The sequence below is a fragment of the Mobula birostris genome, chromosome 9, assembly GCF_030028105.1.
Source record: "Mobula birostris isolate sMobBir1 chromosome 9, sMobBir1.hap1, whole genome shotgun sequence".
In the NCBI taxonomy this organism is placed as follows: domain Eukaryota; kingdom Metazoa; phylum Chordata; class Chondrichthyes; order Myliobatiformes; family Myliobatidae; genus Mobula; species Mobula birostris.
Window position 1 is genome coordinate 27,121,278 of NC_092378.1, and position 20,361 is coordinate 27,141,638.

General features: G+C 41.4%; 1 protein-coding gene across 7 annotated transcripts; it reads right to left on the reverse strand.

Moving 5' to 3' along the window:
• Positions 1 to 5,290: 5,290 nt before the first annotated feature.
• On the reverse strand, positions 5,291 to 19,814 carry LOC140202607 (uncharacterized). Of its 7 annotated transcripts, none has more exons than XM_072267656.1 (5): positions 19,738 to 19,814; positions 10,845 to 10,952; positions 10,347 to 10,683; positions 8,864 to 8,998; positions 5,291 to 7,947 (listed from the first exon to the last, which is right to left on the reverse strand). In XM_072267656.1, the coding sequence occupies exons 3-5, from the start codon at positions 10,567 to 10,569 to the stop codon at positions 6,446 to 6,448; spliced, it is 1,860 nt and encodes a 619-aa protein (XP_072123757.1). In that variant the 5' UTR covers positions 10,570 to 10,683; positions 10,845 to 10,952; positions 19,738 to 19,814; the 3' UTR covers positions 5,291 to 6,445. The 7 variants fall into 7 exon arrangements, with proteins under 7 accessions (XP_072123757.1, XP_072123755.1, XP_072123759.1 ...); XM_072267654.1 differs by lacking the exon at positions 19,738 to 19,814 and adding an exon at positions 19,439 to 19,694; XM_072267658.1 differs by lacking the exon at positions 19,738 to 19,814 and adding an exon at positions 19,337 to 19,431 and having other exon boundaries at positions 10,347 to 10,664.
• Positions 19,815 to 20,361: the final 547 nt, after the last annotated feature.

The following is a 20,361-nucleotide window of genomic DNA, read 5'->3' on the forward strand; positions in this document are numbered from 1 at the left end:
CCAGTTAGCAGAGTGGGCTGAAAGATGGCAGATGGAGTTTAATGCTGAAAAATGTGAGGTGCTACATTTTGGTAGGACCAATCAAAATAGGACATACATGGTAAATGGTAGGGCATTGAAGAATGCAGTAGAACAGAGGGATCTAGGAATAACGGTGCATAGTTCCCTGAAAGTGGAATCTCATGTGGATAGGGTGGCGAAGAAAGCTTTTGGTATGCTGGCCTTTATTAATCAGAGCATTGAGTATAGGAGCTGGGATGTAATGTTGAAATTGTATAAGGCATTGGTAAGGCCAAATTTGGAGTATTGTGTACAGTTCTGGTCATCGAATTATAGGAAAGATGTCAATAGAATTGAGAGAGTACAGAGGAGGTTTACTAAAATGTTGCCTGGGTTTCATCTCCTAAGTTACAGAGGAAGGTTGAACAAATTAGGTCTCTATTCTTTGGAGCATAGAAGGTTGAGAGTGGACTTGATAGAGGTGTTTAAAATTATGAGGGAGATTGATAGAGTTGATATGGATAGGCTTTTTCCATTGAGAATGGGGGAGATTCAAACAAGAGGACATGAGTTGAGAGTTAAAGGGCAAATGTTTAGGGGTAACATGAGGGGGAACTTCTTTACTCAGACAGTGGTAGCTGTGTGGAACGAGCTTCCAGCAGAAGTGGTTGAGGCAGGTTCGATATTGTTGTTTAAAGTTACATTGGATAGATATATGGACAGGAAAGGAATGGAGGGTTATGGGCTGAGTGCAGGTCGGTGGGACTAGGTGAGAGTAAGAGTTCGGCATGGACTAGAAGGGCCAAGATGGCCTGTTTCCGTGCTGTAATTGTTATATGGTTATATATGGTTATTGCCTGATGGATGAGAATCTGCTTGTACTTCTCAGCATTGAAGATTCCATTAATTCTGACCATATCACCAACTCCATTAGCAGAAATGCAACCCCAAACCTGCAGGGGACCTCTGCTATGCTTCACCGTTGGCTGCAGATGCATCTATGCAGCACTCTCCAGCTCTACAAACAAATTGCCTTCTGTTTCAGCTAAAATTTCAGATTTTGACTTGCCAGTGCAGAAAACTTGCTGCCATTGTTAAAGCTCTCCAGAATTTGTGTTTTGGTGTGTAGGTGAGTCTGTTGGCTTTGCTTCCACTTTGGAGGTAGCAACTCTTCCATGAAGACCACGCCTGACAAGACTTCTCCAGCCTCTAGAGGGGTGTACTCGGGTTCCAGTGGTTTTTGTGAGTTCAGAGCTGATAGCGGTGCTGGACTTTTTCCAATTTAGAAGGGAAATCAGTTTGATGTATCTTTCGTCTACTGCACTCAATTTTTGTGTCCAACCACTGTGATTCTGGTCCTCAACTTTGCCCGTTTCTCAGTGCTTCTTCAAAAGAGCTTAGACAGCACATCTTTAAACTTCTGCCTGCTTGGGAGCGACCTTGCTGATGCAGGATGACCACATTGTATCTTGTTACTGTGCTCACTCTTGCCATGATGTAAGAATTGATTATTTGAAGGTTTAACTGTCACATCTGCCACACCCTCATCTTTTAGATTAGTTGTCCTTTGCCCAGTTTGATTTCTTCTACACCTGTTTCTGTTTTAGTTATATATAAAGCATTCACCCCTCCCCCCCGGAAGTTTTCATATTTTATTGTTTTACAATGTTGTATCACAATGGATTTAATTTGGCTTTTTTTTGACACTGATCAACAGAAGAAGACTTTTGTGTCAAAGTGAAAACAGGTCTCTGCAAAGTGATCTAGATTAATTACAAATATAAAACAAAATAATTGATTGCATAAGTATTCAGCCCCTTCAAGTCAGTTTTTAGTAGATGTCACCTTTGGCAGCAATTACGGCCTTGAGTCTGTGTAGATTGGTCCCTATCAGCCTTGCATATCTGGACACTGCAATTTTTCCCCATTCTTCTTTACAAAATTGCTCAAGCTCTGTCAGATTGCATGGGGATCGTGAGTGACCAGCCCTTTTCAATTCCAGACACATATTCTCAGTTGGATTGAAGGCTGGACTCTGACTTGGCCACTTCAGGACATTAACTTTTGTTGTTTTTAAGCCATTCCTCTGTACCTTTAGCTTTATGCTTGGGGTCAATGTCTTGCTTAATACAAATCTTCTCTCAAGACACAGTTCTCTTGCAGACTGCATCAGGTTTTCCTCCAGGATTTCCCTGTATTTTGCTGCATTCATTTTACCCTCTATCTTCACAAGCCTTTCAGGGCCTGCTGCAGTGAAGCATCCCCACAGCGTCATGCAGCCACCACCATGCTTCATGGTAGGGATGGTGTGTTTTTGATGATGTGCAACGTTTGGCTTATTCCAAAAATAGCATTTAGTCTGATGGCCAAAAAGCTTAATTTTGGTTTCATCAGATCATAGAAACTTCTTCCAAGTGACTTCAGAATCTCCCACGTGCCTTCTGGCAAACTCTAGCCCAGATTTCATGTGAGTCTTTCAACAGTGGCCATAAAGCTGCAACTGATGAAGCACACGGGCAACAGTTGTATTTGCAGTCTCTCCCATCTCAGCCCCTAAAGCTTGTAACTCCTCCCTGGTTGTCATAGGTCTGCAACTCTAGTTAAACGCCCACTGTGCAGCATTAACAAACCTTCCTGCTAGGATATTAGACCCCTTCAGTTCAGGTGCAAGCCATCCATTTTGTACAGGTCCCACCTTTACTGGAAGAAAGCTCTATGATCCAAAGTCTTATGCCCTCCCTCCTTAGCCATATATTAAACTGTATAACCTTCCTAGTTCTGGCCTCACTGGCAAATGGCGCTGATAGCAATCCCGAGATCACAACCCAGGAGGACCCGTCCTTTAATTTAGCACCTAATTCCCTGAAATTTCTATGCAAAACCTTGTCGCTTGTCCTACCCATGTCATTGGTACCTACATGGACCATGACTTCTGGCTGTTCACCCTCCCATTTAAGAATGCTGAGAACTTGATCCGAGATATCCCAGACCCTGGCACCTGGGAGTCAACATACCATTCGGGTATCTCATTCTCGCCCACGGAACCTGTTGTCTGTTCCCCTAACTAATGAATCCCCTATCACTATAACATGCCTCTTCTCTTCCATCCCTCGTGAGTCACAGAGGCAGACTCAGTGATTTTTGCTCTTCATTTCCTCAGAAGATATGTCAAGTTAGGAGAGCCAACAGAATACAGATGTAAAATGTCTTTTAGGAAGAAAGCCTTGAATGGCCAAGTAGGCTATTGCCACTTTATTATGTCTATTGTTATTAATCTATCAAAGGTCATTTTAATTTAGCATTTTCTACTTTAGATTAATGAAACAAAAGCTTAGGAACAAAGTACAACCACGTCATTCATAAAATGTAATAATTTATAAAAAGTAATTATACATAGTTTTTAGTTATTTTGTAAGTTCACTCTCAGGTGTGCTTACATTTAGTGCTGAACATTTGTTTTGTCCTTTGAGTATCGAAGGATGTCTAGTGGGACCTTCATGGGACTAAGACTGGAGTGATATGTAACCTGCAGTCCACTATCCTACAGTATCACAGTAAACAATTTAAATCGTAGAATCTGAATTAGAATTTCATGAGTTACTGTATAAAACAGTTGAAATTCAGTTATAAAATATTTTAAATGAACAGATGCAGATCAGCCAGTAGTGTATTACATTTGTTTGGACTGCAATACAGAGATCAAAATGAAGGCCATGGTACACCCCACTCCCCTCACTCTCTCCAGAGATCTTTGAAATCATCTCAGCTAGTTGCTAGGTAAGATGTAATTCTTTGTTGCTAATTGGGCACTGTTTTATGACCATTGAACTTAATTTGTAGAAATAACCTCAATAACAATGTTAGGACTTGAGGTTGATCTAGTTGGGGTTGTTAGGGCATATTTTGGAGTTATGGTATATAACAAATACTAATTTCAATAGCAGCAAGTCTTCAGACCTGAATGTGGATTGTGGATTGAATTTAAAATGCAGCTTTTAACAATAGCCTTCTGGAGCTGCATTTTAGGGTTGATAGCAAACAAAGGAACACTCCATTTGACCTCAGATGCTTGCAGCCCAGAGTCAGTGGGAGTTACCATTCATTTTGGGTGTCTGGATTGTAGGTCTGAAGAGGGAAGTGTTTGAATATTATATGTAATTCAAAGGAAGCATTGTAGGTAGTGTAACTATAGAATTGTCCTGCTGTTACCTTTGATCTTCAGCATATAAAAATGTCATGTAGTATTGGGTCAGCCAGACCTCTTCTTCCAAGAGTATCTCGAATACGATACCTGCTGCTTAATTTGCTGAATAAAGATTTTATATCCACTAGTTTCAGTGACTCTCTGGTTCACAGTCACAACAAGGGTACTCAGGAAAAATAAGACATGATTTCCATTCCCAGTCAGTATTCACTGGCCCACTCTCACTCTGTAATAATGGATATCAGGTGGGGTGGTAAAAGAGAGACAAAGATCAGGACACCAGAGCCTTTTATTTAAGCTCCTATGCTAGCACATGTGTTCCATTCAAACCTCCTCCCATATTTAATTCTATTAACATAATTCTTTCTCTCTTCTCTTTCATGTTTCTCTACCCTCCTGTTCAATACACCTATAACTTAGTTCAATTCAACCATTTCTCTTTGATTGCAGGATCCATAATCTGACCACTTTCAGAATTAAGGAGTCTTCTGAACTCCCTATTTAACTGTTTTGTATTGACGTCCTTAGTAATGTTCTGTAACTGGAATGTTTACTCTGTCATCTCCACTAATTACTTAACGGTAAACTCAACAAGATAGTGCCCGTGACCAACAATGTATTTTGAACTTTGAACTCTGCTTCCAAATAAGATCTACGGAAATAAATACAACAAAGTTTCAGAAATAGAAAACACCTGTGAAGGAGGACGCTACACTATCAAATTTTTAGATAATACCAAATTTTCTTGTTAGATTACTTATCAGTATTCTCTTTTCGGGAGAAAAGGGACCCAGCCTGCATTTCCTTTTCTGATATGCTTAACCTCACATTTCTCATAACACTATATAACATTTTTAACATCTTCTCCACAGTTGACGATCATATTTGTCCATAATAATCATGTTTTAATTATGGTTCAAGCATGTTTTGCACATTCCTTCTAATAAGCAATTTTATTCAATCTTAAATAAACCCAACTACTTGGTTTGTTTCTTTCGGTGATTTATGTATTTCAATTTACAGATCCTTTTGTTCCTCTACCACACTTAATTTATCCCTATTAGGAGAATAATTTACAAATAAATTAGAATCAGTGTGTTCATGAATGTTATCTTTTAATAATTATCATCAAATGTAAGAATTGAGCTTTATTATAAATTGTAAGCATCAACAATTCCAACAATGATCTGCATATATAAAGAATTCAGGGGCAGACAATACCTTCTAAAACTCAGCAGTGAAAAGCATACGTTACAAATCCACAATCCCATTGTTCACATCTGGGAAGAGAAGGATTTACCAAAAGGCCTCAGGGAAGTCTTAATTGTGGCCATCTTCATGAAAAGAGACATGTCAACCACAGCGAAGTGCATTGTCAGGGTCTTCCTCAACTTCCTGAAAAAATTGCACCCTGAACCATTGTATGAATTCTATCCACTTAGTGGAAATTATCCTTATGATGCAACTACTGCAAGAAAATTACAGGGAGCAGCACAATTCACTATACATGGTCTTTCTTAATCTGTGGAACAGTCTTTTCACGAAAATCAACCTCTATTTATGTCATAAACACAAGAGGTCTTGCAGGTGCTGGAAATCCAGAGCAACACACACAAAATACTGGAGGAACTCAACAGATCAGGCAGCATCTTAGGGTGCTGATGAAAGGTCTTGGCCCAAAACATGGACAGTTTATTCATTTCCATAGATGTTTTGCCAAGTTCTTCCAGCATTTTGTGTGTGTTGCTCTCTTTATATATTGTCACACAAATCCAACCAACAGGCCTGGAACAAAACCAGCATTAAACAAGTGTGTCATCACCTCAAACTTTTCTAAATCTTTCCCACCATAATTTTGCACTTCCTCTCCAATCAATGTCTTCACTTCCACACACCAATGCAAAGATTAATTCCACACTTAATAAATCAGCATCTGGAATTTCTAGCAAAATAACTGAGATTTCCCAACAAATGATTTACAAGTGTTTCATCATTTTCATTCACATTCCAATAAAAAAGCCATCAGATATTAATACAAAATAAATTCTCATGGGAGTGTAGTTAAAATAGAAAACACACTAGCTATGTTCTTTCAAATTATGTACACGTTATTTTTCACGTTCAACAAAAATAAAAGTTAACCATTATCAATTTTGTAGATGCTTTTGTTGTTTTGGGATTTCCTCCAAATCCATGATGTTCATAATGCAAGTCTTTTTTTTAATTCCAGAATACTTTAGTTCATGCATCTACATATATCCCATTCATTACGAAATCCATTTTAGTATAGTGCCTTCTTCTGTAGGATTCTATTACCTGTTTACTTAATACTATAATCACGATTGTTAGAAATAACAATCCAAACAATAAAGCTGTAATCAGTCCACCTTTAATTTCCATTTGTGAATCTCCAAATTTTCCTGCTGATTCATTCTGACCTCCCAAATTTTGCCTGGGGTCTTTTTCTTCATCATCCTTTTTATTAGTATCTCCATTGTTTGACACTGCGGTTTTAATTTGAAAGAATGGAGTTTTAGCAGCTGAGTTTCTGGATTGAGTGGGTTGCTGAGTTACAGATGGATTCAACTTTCTTGCCGAGACAGTGGTGATGGTGGTCATTGGTCGTGTCTCTGGAAGAGCAGTTTTCAATTGTGCAGTGGTGGTGGTGGTGATTTGATGGATCAGAAGAGTAGTATGCATGGCTGGTTGAGCTGTTGTGGTTGGGAAAGTAGTGGTCATTGTAGTTTGAATTGGAGTGGTTTGTAGGGTGGTTGGGAGGGTAGTGGTTGTAGGTTGATTGGTGGTAGTTGTGAGGGTAGTGGTTGTAGGTTGATTGGTAGTGGTTGGGAGGGCGGTGGTTGTCGGTTGGTCAGTGGTGATTGGCAGGGTAGTGGTTGTAGGCTGATTGGTGGTGGTTGTGAGGGTAGTGGTTGGGAGGATAGTGGTTGTCGGTTGGTTGGTGGTGGTTGGGAGGGTGGAGGTTGTTGGTTGGTTAGTGGTGATCGGCAGAGTGGTGGTTGTAGGCTGATTGGTGGTGGTTGTGAGGATAGTGGTTGGGAGGATAGTGGTTGTCGGTTGGTTGGTGGTGATTGGCAAGGTAGTGGTTGTAGGCTGATTGGTGGTGGTCTGGATGGTAGTGGTCGTAGATTGAGATGAGGTGGTTTGGAGGGTGGATGGAGGAGCGGTGGTCATTGTAGGTTGAATGGTGGAGGTGGTTTGAAGAGTAGTGGTTGCAAGTGGTTTAGTAGTGATGGTAGTTATTGCCTGGGTCGTGGTTGTCAAGACAGTTCCTGCTAACATAGAAGTTACTGATGGAATGGTGGGGAGGGCAGCCGTTCTTGTCTGTGTTGGTTGAAGTATTGGGAAGACAGTGGTTGGCACTGTCTTGGCAGATGTCAATAAGAGACCATTTTGGAGGGTGCTGGTTGCTGTTGACTCCTTAGTTGTCACTGAAGAGGTTGTCTTCACAGGTAACTGTGTAATGGCCACTGGAGGAATGGAAGATGTAGTTTTAGTGGAAGAAGTTGATAACAGAATCATGGATGCTTTGAAAGTGGAGGCTGTCACTGGTTGCTTGATTCTTGAATGAATGGTGGTCAGTGGGAGAATGTTGATTGTTCTTTGACTCAAAGAAAGACCAGGAGCTGAAGTTTTGCTATCACTTGGAATTCCATTATTCGAAGATTTTTCTCCACTCTGGGAATTCTTTGTTGTTATATTTAATGTTTCCACATTTGTTTGATCTACATGCAAAAGAAAATGTTTGTGTACTTCTCATAAAGTCATTGTAATACATTGATAATATAAACAGAAAATGTCCAATGTCCTCCCACCGGAATAGGGGCCTGGAAGTTTCCCAAACACTACCTCAATCAAGAAACATTTGTTTTTAAAGGAGATGATCCATGATATTTGTCATCCACCACCCCCATATTTGTGATCAGTCATCAGTTGTACTCGTCTTCCTGAACTAGTGGAATGACTTCTGCTACTGGCTACCGGAAATTGGTGACACTGTGGTTTAATTGAGCACTAATCAACCTGAAATGTGGATGGACGGTTTGTGAGAATGGAGCACTCATTTTATCCAGCATGTTTGCTTTCCAGGACTATCTAATTTCTCCACATTCAAGTTCCCATTAGCTTCCAGTTTTGGGTAACGATTCTCTTCCCATTTACTCTGACTCATTTCTTTGTGTCCTAATTTGTTCAATTCCTCTGCTCTGTACCATTAGTTTTCTCATTCCATGGCCTCCATTAAACCAACTACTTTCATTTTCATTTCCACCCTCTTCTTAGGCAGCTCTGATGAAAAGTTATCGACCTGAAACATACATGATTTCTGTCTCACATATTCTGTCTGATCCGATGAGGAATCTAACAGATCCTATTTTTATTCCAGCTTTTCAACAAATACACAGTAATGTTGTTTATGTCCTGGAGTTCCCTGTCAAACAAACTAGTGGAGGAAGTCTGATTACAGGAAGCCAGAAATCTGCATACCATCCTTTATGATCACAGTAATATAAATTACACCATTTCAAAATTGGTTTGTTTTACATAGTTGATACTTTCTATTGAACATACACTTTGAAACAAGCCAAAAATTTCAACACTTTATTACAAATAAGATATTAACATAAAATAAATGCTTATTACCATTTTCAATAATGTAGCTGTTGATTCCAGTTAAAGGAATCATTGGACAAGCATCTTTTTCAGAACAATAAAAAAGATAGCAGTTTGTTTGATTGCCTGTGGGATGAAATGTCACAAAATTGCAAGGGTACCCTCCTAAATAAAAGAAAAATGAAAGATTACATTAAATATTATTTGAAAAAGTCTACAGCAATCTTCATGTTTCTGACATGGGTTACAATAATTAATTCTTCATTTTCCATTGGCATATTATTGAGATATACCCTATTAGACATCATATCCTACTGATCTATCAGTCTATTATTTATTCCCTAATTAATGACAAATTCAGCACCTAAAATCTTTCTCTTTTTCTCTTCCTCATGCCTTCATGTATTGATAACATCTCAATGGGCAATGAGAAATTGGCAAGGCATGAGGATGGTGTTAATTTTCAGGCCTAAAGGCCATAACATTTTTGCTTTTTGTATTCTTTAAACATTGTTATAATGGTTCTCATCACACCAGTAAAGGACATGCAAGGGCAGCCTTGTTTAAAATAAGTGACCTTGTTTACCTCGCACAGAGAGATGTGACACCACTGTCACAGTTGGTCACATTCCTGGAGCTGGTCACAGTTGGTCACATTCCTGGAGCTGGTCACAGTTGGTCACATTCCTGGTTACTAAAGGAGTTCTGCCTCTAGTGTTACCACTGAGACATCCACCAATTGGAAAGTCCTGCTCCACATTAATTTTGGCACTTCTTGTGGACCTAGAAAAGTGCTTCAGTAACCTGCCATGGGTTTTGAAGTTGCTCAGTCAGATCGCCTGATGTCTGCAGGATCTCTTTAAATAATGAAGAATTTAGCCAAGCTGTACAATATGTTTTTAGTTGTACTGATACTGTTTTACAAAGGTGAGAAGTTTCACCTTTGAGCTCAGATTAATGCAACCAATGGCAAAAAAAAGGGGACAGCATGAATCATGAAATATTAAACACGTCAGATGCCAAAAGTCAAGAGAATAAACACAAACAGCACATGGAATTAAGCACCTGGTCCAATTTCCTGAGAGGAGTGACTTCACCCGAAAATGATTACCTTGGCAATCTACTGCAAGTAAAATCAATGTCTGTACAATTTGTACATGAAAAATGAACACCACCAAATCCAGTTTTTAGATTAGAGTTTAGTTGTCAGAGAATGCCACAGGGTCCAAACTGTAGGCATTATCATCTTGTAATTTCTTTATGACTCATTAGTCTGCCATTGTGAAACTTTTTATACCACGAGAATACAAAGTTACAGGTACTGATATGTGTGTTATCAATACCACTCGTTATCCCTGGTTCTTCCTTTACCCCATCCAAAAGTTATTTTGTCAATGAAGTGTTTGCCACCTTACTGACCTTTGAATGAAAGATGCAACGTATATACTGTAATAAATGTTTTAAGATAAGAACATACATTTGTGATAGCAAAAATTATCTTCAAATCACTTACTTCTTATAGGTAGGCCCGTACAGCACTTCTCAAGGCACTCCTCCTTTGAAGGCGTATGAATTAGGTCCAAGCTCTTCATCTCTTTTGCTAGAGCAGCTTTTAAATCGATTATAGAATCCACGATGATTGAATAGTTGCATGCAAGCTGATTTGATAGACCCTGATGGATCGTGAGCATCAGCAACAGCAGCAGTGGAAGTGATTGACTATGCCAACAAATCATATTGACGATTTCTTAGGTATTTAATTAGGAATAACTGCACACACATTAGAAGCAATATCTTGGATACTTCTGAGAATATACTGTCTTCAATATACCTGAAATGGGAAGCAGGCCCTGCAAATTTGTAAATGAAGCATGAATATTTGTATATAGATTACTATACATACTTCTAATAATCACAAAATTTCAGCATCAATAATCTGCATAATTTAAAGAAGCTGTTGATGATTGAAATGCTGAAATATGTAAACAGAATGAAGATGAACCACACATACCTCTCCACTGATTCACGCCTTCAGATCTTCAAACAAGATTGACTTGATTCTTGCATTCAGGCATGCCCCTCAGAATAAGGAAGTTAGGTATCTTCACAATAATTCCTTCTAGTATATTCAGCAAGCAGTAAAAAAAAGGAAATGTTGATAATTAAATAGACTTCAGAAGTTAAAATGAAAGGTGCAAGATGACTGGAACTTGATCAGACTTTACTTGCAAGATAGGCGACTTCCAGTTTTCCCAAGTTGCTTTTGAATTCCCCACACAGACACTCGGTGGCCACTTTATTAGGTACACCTGCTCATTAATCCAATCACGTGGCAGCAACTCAATGAACATTCCTTGGACAACGAGAAGGGGGAATTGATTTTGGGTAATGAGCAAATGGCCCAGGGCTTTGAATGACTATTTTGTGTTGGTCTTCACAGTGGAGGACATGTCTAACACGCCAAAGTGAGATGATATGGATGTTATGGATGCGATGAGAGGCGAGGACCTCAATGCAATAGCTATCACTAAAGAGGTAATTCTGAGCAAACTTGTGGGCATAAAGATAGACAAGTCCCATAGTCCTGATGGAATGCATCCCAGGATACCGATAAAGATAGCACAGGTTATAGTAGAGGCTTCGGTGATAATTTACCAAAATTCTCTAGACTCTGGGCAGGTCCTGGTAGATTGGTAGAAGACAGATGTCATGCCACTGTTCAAACAAGGATGTAGGCAAAAGGCAGATAACTATAGGCTAACATGAGGAAATCTGTAGATGCTGGAAATTTAAGCAACATGCATAAAAATTGCTGGAAAACGCAGCAGGCCAGGCAGCGTCTATAGGAAGAGGTACAGTCGACGTTTCGGGCGAGACCCTTCGTCAGTCCTGATATAGGCTAGTTAATTTAACATCTGGAGTTGAGAAAATGCTTGAAGCTATCATTAAAGAAAAAATAGCGAGGCATCTGTAAAGAAACGGCAGACACAGCATGGATTCAGCAAGGCAGGTCCTATTTGACAATCTCACTGGAGCTCTTTGAGGATATGACGAGCGTCGTGGATACAGGGGAACAGATAGATGCTATTTACTTGGATTTCCAGAAGGTGTTCGATAAGGTGCCACATAAAAGACTTATCCATAAAAAAAAAAGGACGCATAGAGTTAGGGGTGATGTATTAGCATGGACAGAGGATTGGTTAACCAATGGAAAGCAGAGAGTTGAGGTCTATGGGTGTTTCTCTGGTTGGCAATCAGTGGTGAGTGGTGTGCCACAGGGATCGGTGCTGGGCCCGCAACTGTTCACAATGTACTTTAACGATCTGGAAGAGGGGACCAAGTGTAGTGTACCTCAGTTTGCTGATGACACTAAATTGAGTGGAAAAGCAAATTGTACAGAGGATATGGAGAGGCTGCAGAGAGATATAGATAGGTTAAGTGAGTGGGCATGGGAGGTTTTGCTGCAACTGCACAGGGTACTGGTGAGGCTGCACCTGGAGTATTGCATGCAGTTCTGGTCTCCTTACATGGGGAAGGATATACAGGTTTCCCCCGCTATCCGAAAGTAGAGTGTTCCTATGATACCTTTCGTAAGCCGAAATGGCGTAAAGTGAAGAAGCAATTACCATTAATTTATATGGGAAAATCTTTTGAGCGTTCCCAGACCCAAAAAATAACCTACCAAATAGCACATAAAACCTAAAATAACACTACCATATAGTAAAAACAGGAATGATATGATAAATACACAGCCTATATAAAGTAGAAATAATGTATGTAGTGTAGTTTCACTTAACAGTATCAGGAAAATTTAGCCAAATCCGATTTGTAGAAAAAAATCAGCATGTACACGCATGCGCGCACACCTGCCCGCGCAAGGCTTCACAGTCATGGTAGTCTTTCTCCGAGTAAACTCAAGTTTAAAGCGGGCGCCTTTTTTCATACAAGTGAAAGTCCTCCGGACTTCTTTCGGTTCGCGAAAACAGGTACTAGTGTAAGTCTTTCGTAAAAGCGAAGTGGCATAAAGTGAACTTTCGTAAAGCTGGCGACACCTGTACTGGCTTTGGAGGTGGTGCAGAGGAGATTCACTAGGTTGATTCCAGAGCTGAGGGGGTTAGACCATGAGGAAAGACTGAGTTGCCTGTGACTATACTCGCTGGAATTCAGAAGGATGAGAGATCTTATAGAAACATCTAAAATTATGAAAAGGATAGATAAGATAGAGGCAGGAAAGTTGCTTCCACTGGTAGGTGAGACTAGAACTAGGGGGCATAGCCTCAAGACTCAGGGGAGTAGAATTAGGATGGAGATGAGGAGGAACTGCTTTTCCCAGAGGGTGGTGAATCTGTGGAATTCTCTGCCCAATGAAGCAGTGGAGGCTACCTCAGTGAATATATTTAAGACAAGGTTGGATAGATTTTTGCAGAGGAAGGGAATTAAGGGTTATGGAGAAAAGGCAGGTAGGTGGAGATGAGTCCATGGTCAGATCAGCCATGATCTTATTGAATGGCAGAGCAGGCTCGACAGGGCAGATGGCCGACTCCTGCTCCTATTTCTTACGTTCTTATGAAAGCATGCAGACATTGTCAAGAGGTGCAGTTAGACTAAACATCAGAATGGGGAAGAAATAGGACTTAAGTGACTTTGACTGGGAAATGATTGTTGGTGCCAGACAGGGTGGTTTGAATATCTCAAAAACTGCTGATTTTCTGGGATTTTCACGCACACAGACTCTAGAGTTTTACAGAGAATTTATTTGTCTATTTCTATTTAGTGATACAGTGCCCTTCTGGCCCTTTGAGCCCCACTGCCTGACTAACCCTAGCCTAATCACAGGACAATTTACAATGACTAATTAACCTACCCGGTACGTGTTTGGGTATGTGTTTGGGTTCAGTCTAACACAGACTGAAGCGAGACTTTCCAGGCGCAGGTTCGTGGTCTTGCGAAACTAACGGATGCCACCACCCACCATGTGTTTGGGCTGTGGGAGGAAAACAGAACACTTGGGGAAAACCCACACATTCCACAGGGTGGAGGTACAGACTCCTTTCGGAGGATGGCGGGACTGAACTCCAAACACCACCGCCCTGAGCTGTAATAGAGTCACGCTAACCACTATGCTACCGTGGCACCCACAAAGTTGCAAAGTACAAAAACCATCCAGTGAGCGGCATTTCTGTGGGTGAAAGCGCGTTGCTCATGAGAGAGTACAAAAGAATGGCCGGGCTGGTTCAGACTGACAAGAGGGTGACGGTAACTCAACCAAGCATGCGTTATAGCACTCGTGTGCAGATGAGCATCTCTGGATGCACAACACGTCAAGCCTTGAAGCAGCAGAAGACCACAAACATACACTCAATGGCCACTCTATTGGGTACCTCCTGTACCTAATAAATGGCCACCAAGTGTATGTGGTCTACCTAATAGAAAAATTACCCCAGCTAAATCGTACTGTCGTGTTACTCATTAAGCTGGCCCACCACTAATAAAACGACACATACCACTATTGTCTGGAACTGTTCTGTTTGAGACGGAGTTGAAACAGCCTCCTTAATTGCTAATTTATAGAGGTGGCTAAAGAGATCATGGAGACATTAGTAATGTTCTTTCAGGAATCACGACATTCTGGAATGGTTCCAGAAGACTGGAAAATTGCATATGTCACTCCTCTCTTGAAGAAGGGAGAGGATCAGGAAATTATAGGCCAGTTAGTCTGACCTCAGTGGTTGGGAAGACGTTGGAATTGATTATTAAGGATGTGGTATCAGGGTGCCTGGAAAAACATGATAAAATAGGCTGTAGTCAGCATAGTTTCCTCCAGGGAAAGTCTTGCCTGACAAATCTGTTGGAAATCTTTGAAGAAATAACAGGATAGGCAGAGGAAAATTGGTTGATGTTGTGACCCTGGATTTTCAGAAGGTCTTTGACAAGGTGCCACACATGAGGCTGCTTAACAAGCTACGAGCCCATGGTATTACAGGAAAGATTCTAGCATGGATAAAGCAGTGGCTGATTGGCAGGAGGCAAAAGAGTGGGAATAAAAGAAGCCTTCTCTGGCTGGCTGCCGGTGACCAGTGGTGTTCCACAGGAGTCTGTGTTGGGACTAATTCTTTTTGCGTTATATGTCAATGATTTGGATGATGAAATTGTTAGCTTTGTTGCGAAGCTTGCAAAAGATATGAAGATAGGTGGAGGGGCAGGAAGCTTTGAGGAAGTAGAGAGGCTACAGAAGGATTTAGACAGATTAGGAGAATGGGCAAAGAAATAGCATTTGGAATACAGTGTTGGGAAGTGTATGGTCACACACTTCGGCAGAAGAACTGAAAAGTTTGAAAAGTAAGTGGAGAGAAAATACAAAAAATGTGGCGAAAGGGACTTGGGAGTCCTCATGCAGGATTCCCTAAAGGCTAATTTACAGGTTGACTCTGTGGTGAGGAAGGCAAGTGTGGTGCTAACATTCATTTCAAGGGGACTAGAATACAAAAGCAAGGATGTAATGTTGAGACGTTATAAAGTACTGGTGAGGCCTCTCTTGGAGTATTGAGAGCAGATTTGGGACTCTCATCTTCGAAAGGATGCACTGACACTGGAGAGGGTTCAAAGGAGATTCATGAAAATGATTCCAGGATTGACTGGCTTGTCATACTAACAGTGTTTGATGGCTCTGGGCCTGTATTTGCTGGAATTCAGAAGAATCAGGGGTGACCACATTGAAACCTATCAAACGGTGAAAGGCCTCAACAGAGTGAATGTGGAGAGGATGTTTCCTATGGCAGGAGAGTCTAAGACCAGAGGACACAGCTTCAGAATAGAGGGGCATCATTTTAGAACGGAGATGAGGAGGAATTTCTTTCGCCAGAGAGTGCAGAATCTGTGGAATTCTTTGCCACAAGTAGCTGTGGAGGCCAAGTCTTTATGGATATTTAAGGCAGAATTCGATATATTTGTGTCTGGTCAAGGCATGAAGGGATATGGAGAGAAGGTAGGAGACTGGGGCAGAGGGGAAAAGTGGATCAGTCATGATGAAATGACGGAACAGAATCGATGGGCCATATGGCCTAATTCTGCTCGCATATCTTATGGTATATTATTATCAAGTTTATAAAGACAGAACTGACAGGAAAATACTTATAAGCCCCATATTTGAAATTGTCTGAGCTATTTTCGTAATAGCTTTTTAACTCCCAGATACAACAGTCACGTTATACATTGTTTTTCATTCAGCTGCTATCAAGATACGAAGGCATGAGGAAGAGAAAAGTAGTAAGATTGCAGGTGTTCAAGGTGTTCCCTAATCAGGGAATAAATACAAATCCAATATTCATCAGACTGTGAGGCCAGAGGGGTATGATTCCTAATAGGGTAGAAAATATCTCAACAACGTGCAAATGGAAAATGAAGAATTAATTACTGTGACCAACATCAGAAACATGGACATAGCAAGGAAGGGAATGAGGTTACATTACACAAATTTCTGCTATGGATAAACAGACCAGGAAAGTACTCTTATGGGAAGGAAATATTCTGGAATATTCCTATTATACAGAGACGTGAAGCATCTACTCTGGCATAATGGATTCTTTCTGAACCTAACGCCAAGACTGATCCTAGCTGCAAAATTAAATAGCGCTGATGGAAGAATTTTAAAACAATAAATGCCAGATTGGGTAACACAAATCACTGTTTCCTCTGCATCTGATTATTTAAGAATAAAATTTAAGATGAAAAAAAAACAAGCACTGCAAATATAAAATCAAAATAACTTGCAAGGGACAAGGTACACTGTAGATGTTTTAATACAAATATTCAAGTAAGTAGAGTGGCTGAGGGAAATGTGAGATAGCAAGTCAATTTTTCAAGCATCTTCGTGGAAGTGAAGAGAGTCAAACTCAAAATAAAGGAGAAATTACTATATTTAATAGAATAAGAAAAATTGTTTAAAAATTTGACTTGAGGGGGATACATCTGCAAGACCAGATGGTTATCTGGTACAAGCTATTGCAAGGAAAGTGGGCAGCACAGCCACCACACAGCTCCGGGACTCGGGATCAATCCAGACCTCAGGTGTGGAGTTCACACGTCTTCCTTTGACTACATGGGCTTCCTCTGGGTACTCTGATTCCCCCCAGCATCCGGATGACCTCTGGCTTGGTAGGTTAAATGGCAGTGTAAATTATCCCTGGTGTGGACAGGTAGAATTAGACAGGAGTAGATGAGATTGTGGGGAGAATAAGTGGGTGCTTGAGAGTTTCATGGATTTGGTGGGCCAAACATCCTGTTTCTGTGCAGTACATATGACCACTCACAATCTTCCAGTATCTCTTGTATTGGAAATTATGTCATTCGTCTGGAAAACAGCAAATATCTCCCCATTATTTAAAAGTGGTCAAATATTAGGTCATTAAGGTCCTCTCTCTTTCATTTTACTAGCTGGGAAATTGCACGAACCTGTCTTCTGCAGCAGAGTGAGGTGCCAATTGCACAAAGCAGAGTGAATGAACAAAAGTGGGTAAGGATATGCGAAAGGCAATTCATTCTGATTCACCTTTTTTCCAGGTAAATAAATGACTGCAGATGGCTCCTATATAAACCTTAAGAAAGCATTTTTGAGAAGGGCTGCACAAGAAGTAGTTGGAGAAAGTGTGAATTAGAAACTACTTTGCAACATGTATTGGAAATTGACTGTAAGAAGATGGGAGGAGAAATAAAGGGTACATGCTTTCATTGTCCGGATCCACGTCTTTTGCAGAAGTTGATAGACATTGACAAGAGAAGAAGCAAAAAGGTGTTGGAGTGTCCACATACAGAATTCACTAAAGGTACTGGAATGAGGGCCATAATATAAAAGGGAAGAGGTTTTGTGGGGGTAATAGCGCACTTTGATAAACAGATGATTAACCTGGAGAACTGAAGGAACCAAAAAATGACTGTTGAAGCAGAGCAGCTGAGGATGCCCCTCAAAGGCAGCCACCTCACTCAATTGCACCTCATGTTCCATTTTTACATAAAAGAGAGATGGTCAAAAATCAGGTGTGGAGTATTTGGAAAAAAAATGAACAAATATTTCCTCCCATGGCAAACCCAGAGTCTTTGGATTAGCGCACAATGCCCTGGGCCTGAGCTATTGATCTGGGTTTTGAATCCCGCTTCAGCATCTGAGAGACAAATTCCAGTAATTCGATCACTGGTTTGGTGGAAGAAGTGCTAATCTGTAATCCACTCAAACCTTGCTGCATTGGCGCTGCTTCCTGCACGCATGCTGAGCTTGTTGACTTCATTGACTTTGCCTCCAACTTTCACCCTGCCCTCAAGTTTACCTGGTCCATTTCCGACACCTCCCTCCCCTTTCTAGATCTTTCTGTCTCTGTCTCTGGAGACAGCTTATCCACTGATGTCTACTATAAGTCTACTGACTATTCCTCTTCTCACCCTGTCTCTTGCAAAAATGCCATTCCCTTCTCGCGATTCCTCCATCTCCGCCGCATCTGCTCTCAGGATGAGGCTTTTCATTCCAGGATGAGGGAGGTGTCCTCCTTTTTTAAAGAAAGGGGCTTCCCTTCCTCCACCATCAACTCTGCTAGTCCTGACGAAGGGTCTCAGACCAAAACGTCGACTGTACCTGTTCCTAGAAATGCTGCCTGGCCTGCTGCCTTCACCAGCAACTTTGATGTGTGTTGCTTGAATTTCCAGCATCTGCAGATTTCCTCGTGTGAAGGAGCTGTCGGCAACTCATTCCCGTGAAATGGCACATCCAGGGGTCCAGGACAGCACGCTGAAGGATGTTCTGCAAAACCTCCACGGTACAAGGCCACATTTAAAACCTCCGGACATTACACATTGAGGGAATGAAACCTGTTTAAAACCCTTCAGTCTGGTTGTACAAGGAATGTACGTAAATGTAATAGGAGACTGGTGACATGCTAGAACCAGAATGACCAGGAAATTATCTACTTACACAGTTCATGAATAAAACAATCTTTGAAATGAAACAAATCCATTATGTCGTACAGAACACAAATCTCCTCGCCTATCGGCTCATTGAATCCAGACGTGCAACAAGCTTGGGTGTTTTAATATTGAAAGGCAGAACCTTTGGCATTCCTCCGCCACTATTTAACAAATTGTTGTTCATTCCAGTGTTCACTCAGCAGATGCAGAAATTGTTGGCCGCATTTATGGGGTATTTAAGGTTTATTAGTCTAAGAGCTTCTGCAGACAGACTCGGGTGGACACGGGATCACGTAGGGGGTCACCGGCGAAAGTTTAATGAGGGACGGTGTCGGGCTGTCTGGATAGGAGCCGGAGTTCGGGGATCTTCCACCCAGCAACAGGGCAGAGAGCCAGGGTCGGGGGGAACTGCTGCTGGGATTCAGACACACATCGGGAGCCGCTCCATACTCGATGTACTCTCGCCTTCCAGCCGGGGAAGGAGCGGTAAAACTACTCGCTCTTAAAACCGCCCGGACGATCTACTTGTACCGAGATTTGTCGCTGACCTACCTCATGTTCCCGGCATCCGGAGACATCTGAATAGCAGCTACGTTACTCAAAGTACGCGTGACGTGTTTTCCTCAAACTACCTTACCAGGCAAATATGCTTACCTCCCCTTGCACCCCCCGAACGGCACAATCCGTGGCGGGTGGGCGGAGACAAGCCCAACAAGTCCCGCGTTGCGAAGGATGTGGGTGCGCCCGGTTTAACTTTCCGCCTCTACTTTCACTCCGAGTACAGTGCGGTTGTGAGCTATTTGCGTGGTTGTATTACCAAGAAGCTCACCCAAAAATCAACTTCGCCGCAGATAGACTGTAGGCACACTCAGAAACAATCCAGAACAAATGTGGACCGTCTGAACCCCCTTACGAAGTTTAAACCAATCTTGTGCTATGTTACTAATCCTGACCTTTTGTTTTCATTTTCTTGTCGCCAAATGTAAGATCACTTGGACGGCCTGTAGACTGTTCGTCACAGGCGGGGAAAACTGTTCCTACTTTCTGTAAGATATTGAAATGTTCTGGCTGTAGTTTTAAATCAGTTTGGGTAGGAGATTGTTCCAGGTTTTTTTTTAGCTCTGGAGAATAGTTTCCTACAATCCACCCTGTCTGCACCCTTCGTGACTTGGTGTATGTCAATTAGGTCCCACAGCTCGGCCGCCTCCGTTCCTAGGAAACCAAACATAGCCTCTCAGTTCCTCCTCATAACTGAAACGCGCCAAAGCAGGAAAGTTCCAGACGAAGCTCCTCGGCAGCATTTTTGGCGCAGTCACATCCTTTCTACAGAGTCGTGCCAGAGTACGCTAACCTATGTTTTAGAAAGCCATGCTATAAGCTGTCTGCTCTTATTGTCCATGCTCTCCCCAACTCCACCCCCATCTCAATATAGAGCTATCGAGGAAAGAAACAATCCCCTCTGCCCAATGAGTTCATACTGATCACAAACAACCGTTTTACACCAGACCAACATTATTCTTATATTCTCTACACACTCTTATCAATTCTCCCCAGACCCTTACCACTCACCAAGTTCA

Bases quoted from the DNA above. Each gene is read 5' to 3' on its own strand.
- LOC140202607 (XM_072267656.1), bottom strand. From the start codon at position 10,569: ATGATTTGTTGGCATAGTCAATCACTTCCACTGCTGCTGTTGCTGATG. The intron at 8,999-10,346 runs GTAAGTGATTTG...TCTTTTATTTAG, and splicing joins TACGGGCCTACCTATAAGAA to GAGGGTACCCTTGCAATTTT. The intron at 7,948-8,863 runs GTAATAAGCATT...TTTTGCATGTAG, and splicing joins CAGCTACATTATTGAAAATG to ATCAAACAAATGTGGAAACA.